Here is a 17854-nt window from a genome sequence, read left to right as displayed (position 1 = left end):
AGGTCCTGATTGGGCGTATTCTCATTAGTGACTAATTCACCGGGATCAGAGGCAGAGTCAGAGGTATCTGGTTCTGTTGAGCTGAAGTTAACCCTGGTGGTGCCACGTTTCTTGTTTTGTTTGTTGGGGCGTCTCTTGGCAGAGTGTTTTTTTAGGATAGAACGAGGAGTACTCGCCCGAGTAGTTATCTGTGGCCAGGGAAAAACACTATTAGACCGATAATCTTGGACATCTCTAAGGTATTTAACCTGTTTAGTGTCAGCAATAGATTTTTCCATTAATGTGAGTTTGTCATTGATTTTAGTGTCCAACTCTTGGAACAGCTTATGTTCAGCATATTTAGCAACATCTTTTTGTAATAAAGAAATTTTGTTTCTCACCTCATCAAGGGCCATTTGCTCGTGCCGGATTATCAGATTGACGAACTTCATAGATGAATCTGAGAGAAGTTCTTGCCACTCAGTCTTGAACAAATCCGAATAGACAGTAGTAGGAAATTTTTTCAATCTAAGGCCACGAGGGATTATATTCTGAGACACATACTTTTGTAGTGAGGATAAATCCAACCATATCCTGGTCTCTTGAAGGAGTGCTGCCTCAAGATCCGACATGTGCATGCGAAGATCCAATAACTCCTTGGTGTCCGGATTAAGTGCATCAAGAGTCTGCAGCATACTGTCGGTTCGTGCTTGCCGGTCCTCCATGGATTGCAAGCAAGTGCTTTTGGAGGACATGCTGTGGTGAAGCCCGTAGCAATTAGGGCGTCTTGCAAGCTGGCGTGGGGAGCACGGAAAGTCCAAACTATGGGAAGGCAAACAAGGTGAAAGTAGCAAACGCTTCACCTGTTGGAGCACCTCTCCTTCCGTCGGCAGGTCAGAGACCAGCCAATGTGCTAGTAAACAGTGCTTAGCTACAAGTAAGAAAACATGAAGCTGGACAGATAGGAAGAAACCATTCCCTGGAATGTGAAACAGGATCAACTAGTAAATTAACCTTCAGTTTGTCATTCAAGAAGGTGAAGAGGGAGACCCAATACTCCTGTACTCTAGGACAAGAAACCAGTCCATGTAACAGGTCTGAGCAGGGCAGATTGCAATTTGGGCAAACCTCTATACGATCAGGCCTTGCCTCAGTTCTCGGGAGTGTGAAACCATACAGAGCATGGTGTATAATTTTAAATTGGGTCTCCCTTCACACCTCGTTAGTTACCACCCTGCGAACTGTAGTCCAGCCATCCAAGATCAGTTTGAGAAGGTTAGATTTGCCCAATGTATACTCCCAGTATCGGAACAACAAAGCTTCTACTCCTTCACTACCCTTACCCTCTTATGATTTTCCAATAAAGGTAGGACAAGGAGTGGGTGACAGATTTGTTACCTAGAAAATCATCAAAAGAGACATGTTGAGTTTCCTGGGACACTGTAATTAATCGTGGACGTAGGAAGGACATTAGCTGTGAGTATTGAAGAACGTGATTAGGTCTCAAGCCATATTCCATTTCTAGTTCAGGTAACATATAGTATCGACCTTCAGCGGGATGGAATAGGTGTTTTATTAAAGTTGAAACCACAGCCCTCCAGTCAATATACAGTCTATTTTGTCTGCCTATTGGGAATGGGAGGTTAAGCCCACTTCTACAGGCCTTCCAGGCTGCAACCGTGTCCCTAATGAGTAGGCTCCCTTTTACATCTTTAGGTATAGCTGAGTGTTTAGTGTGTAATAAAGCCGACAGTGACCAAGGGTGAACTACATCAGTTTCCAATAAATACATAGAGTACGTATTAGACCCGTTAACCCAGTCTACTCCATGTCTCAGTAAGCACACCAAATTATAATGACGGATATTAGGGAAGTTAAGGCCCCCTCGATCCCTTGGAAGCATCAATTTGCTTAATGCTATTCTGGGACGTTTATTAGCCCATATAAATTTAGTGAATGCAGTGGTGAGACGGTTGACATCCTGGTGTTTCAAGAGAAGTGGGATAGTCTGCATAGGGTATAAGAGTTTAGAAAAGCTCATCATTTTCAGTAAATGACATCTAGCTAGAAAAGGAAGAGGCAGAGATGACCAACGGTGTAGCTCTTCAATAATCCGAACTAGAAGAGGTGAGTAGTTTAAAGTATACAGAGAGGAGGGAGTATGAATAATTAAAATCCCCAAATATTTAATAGATGTAGTAGAAACTAAGACAGGTACATTTACATTGGAAGGGAGACCCGCATGTAAAGTGCCTTCAAGGGTACTTTTGGACACATTAACTTTGCAATAAGAAAAAAAAAAAAAAACCCTATCCAGGTCAGCCAAGGGATAAGAAAGAAAGAGTAACAGATCATCAGCAAACAGTACAGACTTGAGTTCCGTGGAACCCACCTTTATGCCAGACACAGCTAGGTTAGATTGAAGAAAACGAGACAGGGGTTCTATGGCCAGTTAAACAGTAGGGGGGAAAGTGGGCACCCCTGTCGGGTACCTCTCTGAGGAGAGAAGGGGACCAACAGGAGTCCTGGCAAAGAAATTCTAGCTAGTGGTAAAGAGTCTGAAGATAGGATATAACAGATAGGATGGGTGCCAGTCCGGGTGCATGTAATTGCCATCAAGGACAGCTAAGACAGTACGGACATTAGTAACAGTAGACCTTCCCTTAACAAACCCAACCTGAGCGGGAGATATCAAGTGTGGGTGAGCCGGGCCAAATTGTCAGCCATAATTTTGGAGATCAGTTTCAGATCAACATTGATCAACGAGATCGGGCTGAAGCCATCTGGGGTAGAGTGGTCCTTGACCGGTTTAGGGAGAACACGGATATAAGCCATGTTCATCATTGCTGGGATAGATGCTCCAGAGAAAAATGAATTATATAATGCTAGTAAAGTGGGAACAATGTCAAGTAATAACAGCTTGTACAAGTCGCCAGAGAAGTCATCAGGCCCCGGCACCTTCCCCGAGGAGAGGTTCTCTATAGCCCCTGTCAGTTCCTCCAGTGTAATGTCCACATTTAGGCCACAACAGTCATCATCTGACAGAATAGGAAGGTCTACTGCCGATAACCAGTCAATAGAGGAGGGGACAGTAGGGGTGGAAGAAGAGTAAAGAGAGGAAAAGTAGTCACGCAAGATGTCAACAATCTTATGAGGATAAGAATGACCCACCCCGGAGATATCTTTCATTATTGCTATATGGTTGGGGGGAAGGGACCCCTTTGCAAACCTAGCCAAGAGCTTTCCAGATTTATTACAGTAACGGAATAGTTAGGAATCAAAATGTGATTTTTGTAAATTCTCCCTTCTCTCCATCCAGGCCTCATATTCGATCCTCGCCTGTTTCCATCCAGCCCTTGAGGTCTCCGAAGGATTGGATAGAAAAAGGCAATAGGCCTTCCTCAACTGATCCCCTTTTTCAGACAAACGTTTCATTATTTTCAATTTAGAAGAGATTACATAAGCTAGAATTCGGCCCCTAAGCATTGCCTTGGCCACCTTCCAATACAAAGAGGGGTTCTGAGCATGCTCCGTGTTGTTAGAAGCATACTCCATCCACCACCCTCTTAGTAGATCCCCGAATTTCACTCCTCTATCCAGCCCCATTGGGAACCTCCATATATAGTCAGAACCCCTGGGGACCATGTCACAAAGTCGCAAGACTACAGGGGCATGGTTGGAGATCACAAGATCTTCAATGCAGTGATGAGAGAACGTCCCGACAAAGGGGGAGAAGTAAAGAAGTAATCTATCCAGGACCATGAGTCCTGAGAGTGTGAATAATGTGAGTACTCTCTAGAGTCAGGGTGCAGGAGCCTGTTACGTCTTCGATCCTCATCACCGCATTGAAGTTCCCACCAACTATCAAGGGAGAAGCTGCAGAATTCTGGACCTGAACAGCCAAGGAGTCAAAAAAAGAAGCGTTATCATAATTCGGGCCATAGACAGAGAAGAGAACAATAGATTCAGACGCAAGATTCAGCACAATTTTGCACCATCTCCCCTCATTATCATTATTTACAGAAACCACATCCCCTGCACATTGTTTACCCACCAGGATGAGAACCCAGGCTTTGTGGTACACTGCAGGAGAGCCATAGACATCCTTTACCCACCACTTTCATTCTTATATAATGAGTAGCATCAAGGTAGGTTTCCTGTAACATCACTACATCTGGAGTGAACCGCTTCAGGTGATGAAGAATCATATTATGTTTGTGAGGTGACCTAAGACCCTCTAAATTTCACAAGATAAAATACATACTTAATGTACATCATGTGAGAAAAATAAGATGTCCAGTAATAAGAAATAGAAGCATGAGAATAAAGCGAGCAGAGCTAATAAAGAAAAAAAAACAGAGAACATCCCTTCCCTCCCTCCCATCCAACACAAAATGTCCCTCCCCCGTAATAAATTTCCAGAGATCCCCCCATGAAATAGAGACCACCAGTAGGGAGAATATCTCCTTTCAACTTCACATCTTCGCCGTAATGTGAGAACCCATACATAGAGAAAGAACAAAAACCCATCATACATAAAGGGAACAGCCTCCCTGCCAGCTACCCCCAGATACGAAAATACAGGACTAATAATACTACAAAGGTTTCTACCAGGAAACTGTTCATCTAGGAATGCTCGGACCTGACACCCATGTGGTGGTGCACCATCTTGCTGGGAAAACTCAGGGAACGTGCCAGCTTCCTGGAAAGTGGATTGGTCATCGTGGGCCAGTTGAATGGCCCACAAGGTCTCCCGATCTGACTACCTTAGACTTTTATCTTTGGGGTCATCTGAAGGCAATTGTCTATGCTGTGAAGATACAAGATGCGCAGCACCTGAAACTACGGATACTGGAAGACTGTGCTAGAATTTCTCCTGCAGTGTTGCTATCAGTGTGTGAAGAGTGGGAGAAGAGGGTTGCATTGACAATCCAACACAATGGGCAGCACATTGAACACATTTTATAAGTGGTCAGAAACTTGTAAATAACTCATGAAAGAATAAAGTTATGTTAAAACCAAGCACATCATTGTTTTTCTTGTGAAATTCCCAATAAGTTTGATGTGTCACATGACCCTCTTCCTATTGAAAAAACTAAAGTTGGATTCAAAATGTCCGACTTCAAAATGGTCGCCATGGTCACCACCCATCTAGAAAAGTTTCCCCCCTCACATATACTAATGTGTCACAAACAGGAATTTAATATCACCATCCATTCCTATTTTATTAAGGTGCATCCATATAAATGGCCCACCTTGTATATCTTTTGCATACCATGTTTTATTCACACTATCTGTCTTTTAAACTATGTTTTTCGTATTTGGAATAAATGTGTGATTTTATGCATAATACATTGAACGTGTGATTGTATTTTTGATGGTACATTGATATAACTGGTAAATACTTTTGTAAACCAGGGGGATATATACATCCTGTCTCCACTGGACAGAGAGAAGAAGGATCTATATACACTAACCGCCATTGCCAGAGATAATCCTGGGGATATCGCAAGAAACCGCCGTGAGAACTCTGTGCAGGTGATTTCACAAACATAATGTATCATGTGAAAAACTATGAAGGGGGGTTTATTGTGCTTTCATATAGTAAGATTCTCTGTATTGCCCACACAACCAATCAGAGCTCAGATTTCATTTCTCATATTGCTTTGGTAAAATGAAAACTCACCTTGAGATTGGTACCTAAGGACAAAAATGGGAATCTTACTATAAGATAGCTTGATAAATCCCCTCTTATTTATTTCTTGCTTATACTTACTGTATAGAAATAGTTTTGATATTGCAGAATAAGGTTGAGAATTAGCAACCAGTTCATCCAGTTGCTCAGAGATTTCTGTTACTGGAAACATGATACAAAGGACCCTTTAAGTCAGACATTTTTAGTAAAATAAAATGTCTGAGCAGTGCAACATTGTTTTTAGTGTACTGTTGAACCCTTAAATACAGCTTCCCTCCATGTGATAGCCTAGTCAATTCCTAATATATTTATTTATAAATCATTTTATTTACCAAAAATTACACTTTTATACAATGAAAAAAACTCTAAAAAGTTTTGGCCACAAGGTATCTCATATCTCTGCAATCTGCTGTCCATTGCCTGTTGTTAGGTTAAAGTTTGTCACTAGTAACAGAGACGAGGACAAAACACAGGAAGTTGGGGCATGCCTTATGTGCAGGAGAGAAAGAGTGTATGGACAGTGTACCTGCAATGAGTGAGCATGTCTACTTTCTCCAGAGGATCCACACTGTCCAAAGCTTCCCTCTCATTTCAGCTGCAGCAGCAGTTCAGTGTTTAGTGAACTTTACTGATTCCTTGCTGTGCTGCTTCTTTTATTTCTACTCACACAGCCCCTTTCAAACAATAACAAAGCATTAAAGGATAACTCCGGGATGTAACAACTTATCCCCTATCCTAGGGGATAAGTGTTAGATTGCGGGGGGTCTGACCGCTGGGGCCCCCCGCGATCTCCCTAACGGCCCCCTCTGCTCTCTGCATGAAATGAGCATTTTTGACCACCAACAAAAAACGTGGTCTCAAATGGCTGGAGGTGCTCAACCCCAAATGCAGTTGTGCATTTACACTGGGGGAGCAGATCCTGCCCTTGAAGTCCGTTGCTAGGGGCGATCCCCAGCATAAAAATGCATACAATGGAGGATGCCTGCAGCGGACTACAAGTGCCACAATAGAATCCTACACCAGATTAACAGTGTGGATGTGTAACAATTAGAATACAATACAGGAATTAAGGTGCACTTCTGTAGTAGATGTATACAATGACATTGACTATCCCTCAACACTGATGCTAAAATTGAGACATTTGCCAGTCTATCCTTATATGAAGGACACACCAGAGCCCGCACACCAACGCCAAGGTTTCTCAAATGGCGCGGGACCTAACGCTAATCCTACCTGTGCGTAATAAGCAAAAACCAGGGGCCAGTGGGCAATTACAGTAGCACTAGGCCGACATGCAGCCTGCTCCCAGTTCCCTCCAGTGTGACTGAGCACACATACAATGGGAGGAGGGAGAGAGGCTACAAGCCCCACCTAAGTTGGCTGATATAGGTGCATGGTCTCACAGGTGCAACCTTATTGCTGCCTGGAAAATGTTCAAGGCGCATTAACATATGGAGTTTACACACCTCCAAGTATAAATTTTTAAACAACAACAAAAAATGTGGTCTCAAATGGCTGGAAGTGCTCAACCCCAAATGCAGTTGTGCATTTATACTGGGGGAGCAGATCCTGCCCTTGTAGTCCATTGCTAGGGGTGATCGCCAGCATAAAAATGCATACAATGGAGGGTGCCTGCAGCGGACTACAAGTGCCACAATAGAATCCTACACCAGATAAACAGTGTGGATGTGTAACAATTAGAATAATACAATACAGAAATTTAGGTGCACTTCTGTGTATTGCATTTTCGACCACCGCAGGAAGCGACGGCCGACACTCCCCCTCCCTGCAGCTCTATGGGAGAGCTAGGGAGCTGCTTTCGCCAATATCCGGCTCTGCCATAGAACTGCATGGAGGGGGCGTGTCGTCTGTAGCTTCATGCTGTGGTCAAAAATGTTAGTTTCATGCAGGGAGCAAGGGCGCCGTTTGGGAGATCGCGGGGGGCCCCAGCGGTCAGACCTACAGCGATCTAACACTCATCCCCTATCCTTAGGATAGGGGACACGTTGTTACATTCTGGAGTTATCCTTTAAGTTCTGAAAATCAACAAATTTGACCGAAGATCATTTTTTAACCAAATTTAAATTTTTTATGTCATATATTTTTATGACAGCAATTACATTATTGTTTCATGTTATATTAAATTGCAGTTCTGAACAAACTCCCTGACAATGCATATGCTTTAACATAAAATGATCACATGTAGCTATGATCAGCTTCTGGCTTCCATTGTGTTCAGGCAGTGAATACTAAGCTGTGGTACTGTGCTCTTTTTATCCTACATATGAAGGCTATGTGACTAACCACACATTGTTGTTTACTACCTCTTGTTCTTTCTATAAGGTTCTTATTACAGTACTGGATGTTAATGACTGCAGACCTCAGTTTACCAGAAGTCAGTTCAGCACCAGCGTGTATGAGAATGAACCAGAAGGCACGTCTGTAATCACTATGTCAGCCACAGACTTGGACGAAGGGGACAATGGTGTGGTGACGTACAATTTGGAGGGCCCTGGTGCTGGTGTGTATGCTACAGCAACATATAATAGTTACTTCAAGTGAAAGACAAATGTGGCAATGTTGTAATTCCCATGATTGACGTAGGATTACAAAATTCCCTTCACGTACATAAGAAACCACACCTTCTGCTTTTTTGTGTTATAGGGAAAAGATACAGAAAGCAAGTTAACCAAACCACACAACAGTTTTACTCTAACCCCTTTCAACATAGACAACTACATCAAACAGATATGTTTTTGAGCTGAGGAAGTGAGCTTCCGCCCAACATACATTTCAAGGGTCTACCAGGGATGTTCTGCAAATAGTATTTTTTTTCTTTGCTACTGGTAATAAATGCCATGGGAGGGGGCGTGGTGGCCATCAGGCCATCACGCCCCTTCCCATAGACTTGCATTAAGGGGGCGGACCATGACATCATGAGGGGCGGAGCCGTGACATCACAATGCTCCGACCCCTGTATCGCCGGTCATTACGCACAGACCGAGTTTGCTCAGTGCAGTAATGACAGCGGGGCGCTGCAGCAAAGGGGATAGGGGATAAGATGCTAGGGACAGAGTACCCCTTTAAGGAATCCTCTGCAGTCCACAAACAATAAAATGCTAAATGCATCCCGCAAAGAATGAAGTAACTTGATACAAAGTGACAAATAACATAGAACGTCTTCTCTATAGACTTATAGAACATATGTTACAAAAGCCTATGGAACATTTCCATCAACTGTTGTGTTGTAATATTTACCCTGTGTTTCTGAGAAATCATTGCCTTACTTCCCTTATAATTGATGGAATAGGGAAGAAACATAAATGATGTGTCTGACCTGTTGTCTTTATTGCTGTTATTATAGCCTGTGCTTATAACGCAAATGCATGGTGCAAAGAGTAGCACAGTAGGTTTTATGCCTGACTCTACTCGTACTTACTCTGTAAGGGCTCATTCTCATAACAGAATATCTGCCCGGAAATAAATGGAAAAATTGTGGGTTAACAGTGTTTGGGTGGCGCCAGGTTGGTGCTAGGACTGCTGGGAAGTGAGTTGTCTTTACAGCAATGTATGTCTGAGTGGATTCCACTGAAAGAATGAGTCCGGAATCTGAATTTCTGCAGCAGAATTTTCTTGTGCGCGGTGCAGCAGAATCCCACTGAAAACCATGGGACGCTGGCTTCCGATTGAAAATTCTGCTGTGTAAATGGGCCCCCAGATTCTAAGCAGTACTCTGTAAAGAACAAGCCCCAACAGCCATTTATCTTCAGGAATTTAGGGTATATTCACTTGGTGCAGATATTTCTGCGTCTGTTTTATTTGTTTGAACTTTTTAGAAAGTTTGTTGTGTGAATATACCCTTATCCTGCAATAAACAGGCAAGAATTGTAAAAACAAAGATAAGTATGACTGAGAATTATATTATAATAACACTAAAAAGTAGTTTGACTATAATGATAACTAATGTTCAGTATATATTCAACTTTCCCACAGATGCCTTCCTTATTGATAAAGACTCTGGTCTGATAACATCCCGGAGACTTCTGCAGTCTTTTGAGCGCTTCAACTTGACAGTTGTAGCAACTGATAAAGGCAAACCTCCGCTTTGGGGGACCACCATGTTAAGAGTGGAAGTGATCGATGTCAATGACAATCGCCCCGTGTTTGTCCGACCACCCAATGGCACTATTCTTCACATAAAAGAGGTAACAGAAATAATCTTATGAGCTCAAAGTCCATTGTGATGGATAAGTATAATGTGATTGGATGGGTATGACTGTGCTCCAAGATCACTGCTAGAGGCCTAATCTTATATTCACCTAAATCTTCTATACATCAATTACTCTTTCAATGTAACACTAATAAAGTGTAAATCTTTTTTAGTAATAATACATTGAAGCTGTATTTTTTTCTGTAACTTACCTATATTTTTGTACATATAAATAATGTACTTAATGTTTTTTTTTTTTTTTTAAGTCTACTCCAGGCTAATGAAATTGGTTAGGTGAAAGTGATGATGCAGTGCCCTCTGCTGGTCTAAATATGTATATGATGTTTGATAAATATATTTTTGTTATAGGAAATTCCTCTGAAATCTACTGTGTATGAAGTCTATGCCACTGATAATGATGAAGGTCTGAATGGCGCAGTGCGCTACAGTCTGCTAAAAACTGGAGCTGGGAATAGGGATTGGGAATACTTTAGTATTGATTCAACTAGCGGGCTGATCCAAACAGCACAAAGATTGGATCGGGAAAAACAAGCCATGTATAATGTGAGTAGCTGAAGAAACTGTATATATGTGTGTGTGTGTATACATATATATATATATATATATATATATATGTATATGTGTGTGTGTGTGTGCATTATTGACTCCACCCTGCACATTTTTGTAATTTTTATTAATATATCTTTCCATGTGATGACACTAAGAAAAGACAGCACGCATTAAAGGGGTACTCCGGCGGAAAACTTTTTTTTAAATCAACTAGTGATGGGAAGTTAAACAGATTTGTATTACTTCTATTAAAAAATCTAAATCCTTTCAGTACTTATTAGCTGCTGAATACTACAGAAGAAATTATTTTCTTTTTGGAACACAGTGCTCTCTGCTGTATCACGAGCACAGTGCTCTCTGCTGACATCTCTGTCCATTTTACGAACTGATAATACCCAAACGGACAACTAAGACCTGGAAGTGAAAAATTATTATGACTATGCAGTATGTAAGTGACCAAGCACTATCGATTAATCCAGGTACTAGTGTTGGCTATAGGTATGTGAACTCCAAACAGAATTAGCAAATAACAAGAAAGAGAAAAACGGAGTCACTTATAAACATATATAATTTTATTAATTCCGTAGAATGTAAGTACATAAAAATTGTATATATATTAGTTAAAACTACTATTTTTCAAGGAGGAATGAGGCTAAAAGGTGGTGTCACCGGCTCTGTAATGAAAGCTGGGTTGTATATAGTGTATATATTACTGGATCCACCACAATGAGATAGAAATGATACAATAATCTTGCACACAAATTTGCAAAAACAAAATGTTTAGCAGCATGTAGAAAACATGTATATAAATCTCACAGTGAGAGCAAAAAATATTGCATGCCAAATAAAGTGCAGTGTGCATGTAAACAAACATAACATTGCAGGGATACAAAACAGTATGGCGATATACCAGAGTACAACAGCAATCAGCAGAGACCGGGACAGCACCACTCCAACATACGTTTCGGTACGCAACCTTCGTCTGGGAGTGGCTCTATCCCAGTCCGACTGTCTATTTATATCCAAGAACACCAATCAGATTGTATTGGAAGATTAATAGTATAATCCTCACCTGTGGCTGTTACAATGCACGCGAACGCCGGCCCCGTCGCCGCCCGGAAACCGGAAGGAGCCGCGTCACATGACACGGCACTGCGAAGAATCACATGACCGTGCCATGACGTAGACGCGACTCACCCGGAACCCCGGCAGCGCAGAGACGGCGCACGCGCACCAGCGACAGGAGCAGTGTCTGTGATCAGCAGAACACTGATAGATTAAACATATCCATACATATGTACAATAACATAACATAATATAAAATACGGAATTGCAATGCATGATTAAGAGTATACTAGGTGCCATATAATAAGTTTAGATTAGAATAAAGATAAAAAGTGAATATATAAATGGTATGTGGTTCAGTGTGTGTGTAAAAAAAGTAAATATAGTGACCTATATGTAGGGAGTATATATAATTTAATTTAATTTATATAGGGCAATAGAGGAGATCTCCTAGGGTCAAGTGGGATTCTATATGAAATGAGGATATCTGAGTGTAATAAAAATGTGTGCAAGCCAGGGGAGAGTGAAATATAAGTAAAGTGACGGGAAAAATGTGGTAGAAAGGGAATAATATAAAAATGTAAAATGCTGTGGAAGGAAGATAATAAGTGAAGTGGAGTGATAAGATATATATGAAAATATTGGAAGTAAAAAAAACATAAAAAATAATAATTATTAAAAATTATAATGTAATATAAATAGCACAATAATATTTACTAAAAAAAAGGGGGGGAGGAGTGTAAAGTGTGAGAAAAATGACAAATAAAATGCAAACGTGAAAAAAGTGAAAAAGGGAGGGGGAAGAAAAGGCAGTGAGAAAAACTAATTAGTGCTGGTGAGGTAAAATGTGTATAAACTGCACATAATCCCCATATAGCTCACCTAACTACAGTATATAAAATCATATATTTTACCCAGCCCATACATTCAAGAAATATAAACTAATAAAAGTAAATGAACCAAAATATTTTTCAAAATTTATAAGACACCGACCCATATCCAAAAATAAGAAAAAAAGGAAATTAACATGGTGAAATGGCATCTATGAGTTCCAAGTCTAAAGTCCTTGTTACGCCGAGCGCTCCGGGTTCCCGCTCCTCCCCGGAGCGCTCGCTTCACCTCCTCCGCTGCAGCGCTCCGGTCACGTCCTCTGACCCGGGGCGCTGCGATCCTGCTGCTAGCCGGGATGCGATTCGCGATGCGGGTAGCGCCCGCTCGCGATGCGCACCCCGGCTCTCCTACCTGACTCGCTCCCCGTCTGTTCTGTCCCGGCGCGCGCGGCCCCGCTCCCTAGGGCGCGCGCGCGCCGGGTCTCTGCGATTTAAAGGGCCACTGCGCCGCTGATTGGCGCAGTGGTTCCAATTAGAGTTATCACCTGTGCACTCCCTATATTACCTCACTTCCCTTGCACTCCCTTGCCGGATCTTGTTGCCTTAGTGCCAGTGAAAGCGTTCCTTGTGTGTCCCTTGCCAGTGTTTCCAGACCTTCTGCCGTTGCCCTTGACTACGATCCTTGCTGCCTGCCCCGACCTTCTGCTACGTCCGACCTTGCTTCTGCCTACTCCCTTGTACCGCGCCTATCTTCAGCAGCCAGAGAGGTGAGCCGTTGCTAGTGGATACGACCTGGTCACTACCGCCGCAGCAAGACCATCCCGCTTTGCGGCGGGCTCTGGTGAAAACCAGTAGTGGCTTAGAACGGGTCCACTAGCACGGTCCACGCCAATCCCTCTCTGGCACAGAGGGTCCACTACCTGCCAGCCGGCATCGTGACAGTAGATCCGGCCATGGATCCCGCTGAAGTTCCTCTGCCAGTTGTCGCTGACCTCACCACGGTGGTCGCCCAGCAGTCACAACAGATTGCGCAACAAGGCCAACAGCTGTCTCAACTGACCGTTTTGCTACAACAGTTGCTACCACAGCTTCAGCAGTCATCTCCTCCGCCAGCTCCTGCACCTCCTCCGCAGCGAGTGGCCGCTCCTGGGATACGCTTATCCTTGCCGGATAAGTTTGATGGGGACTCTAAGTTTTGCCGTGGCTTCCTTTCCCAATGTTCCCTGCATCTGGAGATGATGTCGGACCTGTTTCCCACTGAAAGGTCTAAGGTGGCTTTCGTAGTCAGTCTTCTGTCCGGAAAAGCCCTGTCATGGGCCACACCGCTCTGGGACCGCAATGACCCCGTCACTGCCTCTGTACACTCCTTCTTCTCGGAAATCCGAAGTGTCTTTGAGGAACCTGCCCGAGCCTCTTCTGCTGAGACTGCCCTGTTGAACCTGGTCCAGGGTAATTCTTCCGTTGGCGAGTATGCCGTACAATTCCGTACACTTGCTTCAGAATTGTCCTGGAATAATGAGGCCCTCTGCGCGACCTTCAAAAAAGGCCTATCCAGCAACATTAAAGATGTTCTGGCCGCACGAGAAATTCCTGCTAATCTACATGAACTTATTCACCTAGCCACTCGCATTGACATGCGTTTTTCTGAAAGGCGTCAGGAACTCCGCCAAGATATGGACTCTGTTCGCACGAGGCGTTTCGTCTCCTCGGCTCCTCTCTCCTCTGGTCCCCTGCAATCTGTTCCTGTGCCTCCCGCCGTGGAGGCTATGCAGGTCGACCGGTCTCGCCTGACACCTCAAGAGAGGACACGACGCCGTATGGAGAACCTCTGCCTGTACTGTGCTAGTACCGAACACTTCCTGAGGGATTGTCCTATCCGTCCTCCCCGCCTGGAAAGACGTACGCTGACTCCGCACAAAGGCGAGACAGTCCTTGATGTCTACTCTGCTTCTCCACGTCTTACTGTGCCTGTGCGGATGTCTGCTTCTGCCTTCTCCTTCTCTACAATGGCCTTCTTGGACTCTGGTTCTGCAGGAAATTTTATTTTGGCCTCTCTCGTCAACAGGTTCAACATCCCAGTGACCAGTCTCGCCAGACCCCTCTACATCAATTGTGTAAATAATGAAAGATTGGACTGTACCATACGTTTCCGCACGGAGCCCCTTCTTATGAGCATCGGATCTCATCATGAGAGGATTGAACTTTTGGTCCTCCCCAATTGCACCTCGGAGATTCTCCTTGGACTTCCCTGGCTTCAACTTCATTCCCCAACCCTGGATTGGTCCACTGGGGAGATCAAGAGTTGGGGGTCCTCTTGTTCCAAGAACTGTCTAAAACCGGTTCCCAGTAACCCTTGCCGTAACTCTGTGGTTCCTCCAGTAACCGGTCTCCCTAAGGCCTATATGGACTTCGCGGATGTTTTCTGCAAAAAACAAGCTGAGACTCTACCTCCTCACAGGCCTTATGATTGCCCTATCGACCTCCTCCCGGGTACTACTCCACCCCGGGGCAGAATTTATCCTCTCTCTGCCCCAGAGACTCTTGCCATGTCCGAATACGTCCAGGAGAATCTAAAAAGGGGCTTTATCCGTAAATCCTCCTCTCCTGCCGGAGCCGGATTTTTCTTTGTCTCCAAAAAAGATGGCTCCCTACGTCCTTGCATTGACTACCGCGGTCTTAATAAAATCACGGTTAAGAACCGCTACCCCTTACCCCTCATCTCTGAACTCTTTGATCGCCTCCAAGGTGCCCACATCTTCACTAAATTGGACTTAAGAGGCGCCTATAACCTCATCCGCATCAGAGAGGGGGACGAGTGGAAAACGGCATTTAACACCAGAGATGGACACTTTGAGTATCTGGTCATGCCCTTTGGACTGTGCAATGCCCCTGCCGTCTTCCAAGACTTTGTCAATGAAATTTTTCGTGATTTATTATACTCCTGTGTTGTGGTATATCTGGACGATATCCTAATTTTTTCTGCCAATCTAGAGGAACACCGCCGGCATGTCCGTATGGTTCTTCAGAGACTTCGTGACAACCAACTCTATGCCAAAATTGAGAAATGTCTGTTTGAATGCCAATCTCTTCCTTTTCTAGGATATTTGGTCTCTGGCCAGGGACTACAGATGGATCCAGACAAACTCTCTGCCGTCTTAAATTGGCCACGCCCCTCCGGACTCCGTGCTATCCAACGCTTTTTGGGGTTCGCCAATTATTACAGGCAATTTATTCCACATTTTTCTACCATTGTGGCTCCTATCGTGGCTTTAACCAAGAAAAATGCTGATCCCAAGTCCTGGCCTCCTCAAGCAGAAGACTCCTTTAAACAACTCAAGTCTGCCTTTTCTTCGGCTCCCGTGCTCTCCAGACCTGACCCTTCCAAACCCTTCCTATTGGAGGTTGATGCCTCCTCAGTAGGAGCTGGAGCTGTCCTTCTACAAAAAAATCCTTCCGGGCATGCTGTCACTTGTGGTTTTTTCTCTAGGACCTTCTCTCCAGCGGAGAGGAACTACTCCATCGGGGATCGAGAGCTTCTAGCCATTAAATTAGCACTTGAGGAATGGAGGCATCTGCTGGAGGGATCAAGATTTCCTGTTATTATCTACACCGACCACAAGAACCTCTCCTACCTCCAGTCTGCCCAACGGCTGAATCCTCGCCAGGCCCGGTGGTCTCTGTTCTTTGCCCGATTTAATTTTGAGATTCACTTTCGTCCTGCCGATAAGAACATTAGAGCCGATGCTCTCTCTCGTTCCTCGGATGCCTCAGAAGTTGATCTCCCTCCGCAACACATCATTCCACCTGACTGCCTGATCTCCACTTCTCCTGCCTCCATCAGACAGACCCCTCCAGGAAAGACCTTTGTTTCTCCACGCCAACGCCTCGGAATCCTCAAATGGGGTCACTCCTCCCATCTCGCAGGTCATGCGGGCATCAAGAAATCTGTGCAACTCATCTCCCGCTTCTATTGGTGGCCGACTCTGGAGACGGATGTTGGGGACTTTGTGCGAGCCTGCACTATCTGTGCCCGGGATAAGACTCCTCGCCAGAAGCCCGCTGGTTTTCTTCATCCTCTGCCTGTCCCCGAACAGCCTTGGTCTCTGATTGGTATGGATTTTATTACTGATTTACCCCCTTCCCGTGGCAACACCGTTATTTGGGTGGTCGTTGATCGATTCTCCAAAATGGCACATTTCATTCCTCTTCCTGGTCTTCCTTCTGCGCCTCAGTTGGCTAAACAATTTTTTGTACACATTTTTCGTCTTCACGGGTTGCCTACGCAGATTGTCTCGGATAGAGGGGTCCAATTCGTGTCTAAATTCTGGAGAGCTCTCTGTAAACAACTCAAGATTAAATTAAATTTTTCCTCTGCATATCATCCCCAGTCCAATGGACAAGTAGAAAGAATTAACCAGATCCTGGGTGATTATTTGCGACATTTTGTTTCCTCCCGCCAGGATGACTGGGCAGATCTCCTTCCATGGGCCGAATTCTCGTATAACTTCAGGGTCTCTGAATCTTCCTCCAAATCCCCATTTTTCGTGGTGTACGGCCGTCACCCTCTTCCCCCCCTCCCTACCCCCTTGCCCTCTGGTCTGCCCGCTGTGGATGAAATTTCTCGTGACCTTTCCATTATATGGAGAGAGACCCAAAATTCTCTCTTACAGGCTTCTTCACGCATGAAGAGGTTCGCGGATAAGAAAAGAAGAGCTCCCCCCGTTTTTTCCCCTGGAGACAAGGTATGGCTCTCCGCTAAATATGTCCGCTTCCGTGTCCCTAGCTACAAGTTGGGACCACGCTATCTTGGTCCTTTCAAAATTCTGTGTCAAATTAATCCTGTCTCTTATAAACTTCTTCTTCCTCCTTCTCTTCGTATCCCTAATGCCTTTCACGTCTCTCTTCTCAAACCACTCATCCTCAACCGTTTTTCTCCCAAATCTGTTCCTCCCACTCCTGTTTCCGGCTCCTCGGACGTCTTCTCGGTCAAGGAGATTTTGGCTGCCAAAAAGGTCAGAGGAAAAAATTTTTTTTTAGTAGACTGGGAGGGTTGTGGTCCTGAAGAGAGGTCCTGGGAACCTGAGGACAACATCCTTGACAAAAGTCTGCTCCTCAGGTTCTCAGGCTCCAAGAAGAGGGGGAGACCCAAGGGGGGGGGTACTGTTACGCCGAGCGCTCCGGGTTCCCGCTCCTCCCCGGAGCGCTCGCTTCACCTCCTCCGCTGCAGCGCTCCGGTCACGTCCTCTGACCCGGGGCGCTGCGATCCTGCTGCTAGCCGGGATGCGATTCGCGATGCGGGTAGCGCCCGCTCGCGATGCGCACCCCGGCTCTCCTACCTGACTCGCTCCCCGTCTGTTCTGTCCCGGCGCGCGCGGCCCCGCTCCCTAGGGCGCGCGCGCGCCGGGTCTCTGCGATTTAAAGGGCCACTGCGCCGCTGATTGGCGCAGTGGTTCCAATTAGAGTTATCACCTGTGCACTCCCTATATTACCTCACTTCCCTTGCAC

The 17854-nt window shown here is 44.7% G+C and overlaps 1 protein-coding gene across 3 annotated transcripts in view; it reads left to right on the top strand.

Annotated features, from left to right (window-relative positions):
• The window catches only part of CDH23 (cadherin related 23), a 1135250-nt gene that overhangs the window by 1070859 nt on the left and 46537 nt on the right, over positions 1-17854 (top strand). For all 3 annotated transcript variants that reach the window (XM_056530710.1, XM_056530713.1, XM_056530711.1), the window contains 4 exons: positions 5398-5517; positions 8018-8195; positions 9668-9879; positions 10254-10448. In XM_056530710.1, the coding sequence (XP_056386685.1) occupies positions 5398-5517; positions 8018-8195; positions 9668-9879; positions 10254-10448 (705 nt within the window). The remainder of the gene's footprint in view (positions 1-5397; positions 5518-8017; positions 8196-9667; positions 9880-10253; positions 10449-17854) is intronic.

The sequence above is a fragment of the Hyla sarda genome, chromosome 7 (assembly GCF_029499605.1).
Source record: "Hyla sarda isolate aHylSar1 chromosome 7, aHylSar1.hap1, whole genome shotgun sequence".
NCBI classification, from domain to species: Eukaryota; Metazoa; Chordata; class Amphibia; order Anura; family Hylidae; genus Hyla; species Hyla sarda.
This window is presented reverse-complemented; position numbering and strand designations above follow the sequence as displayed.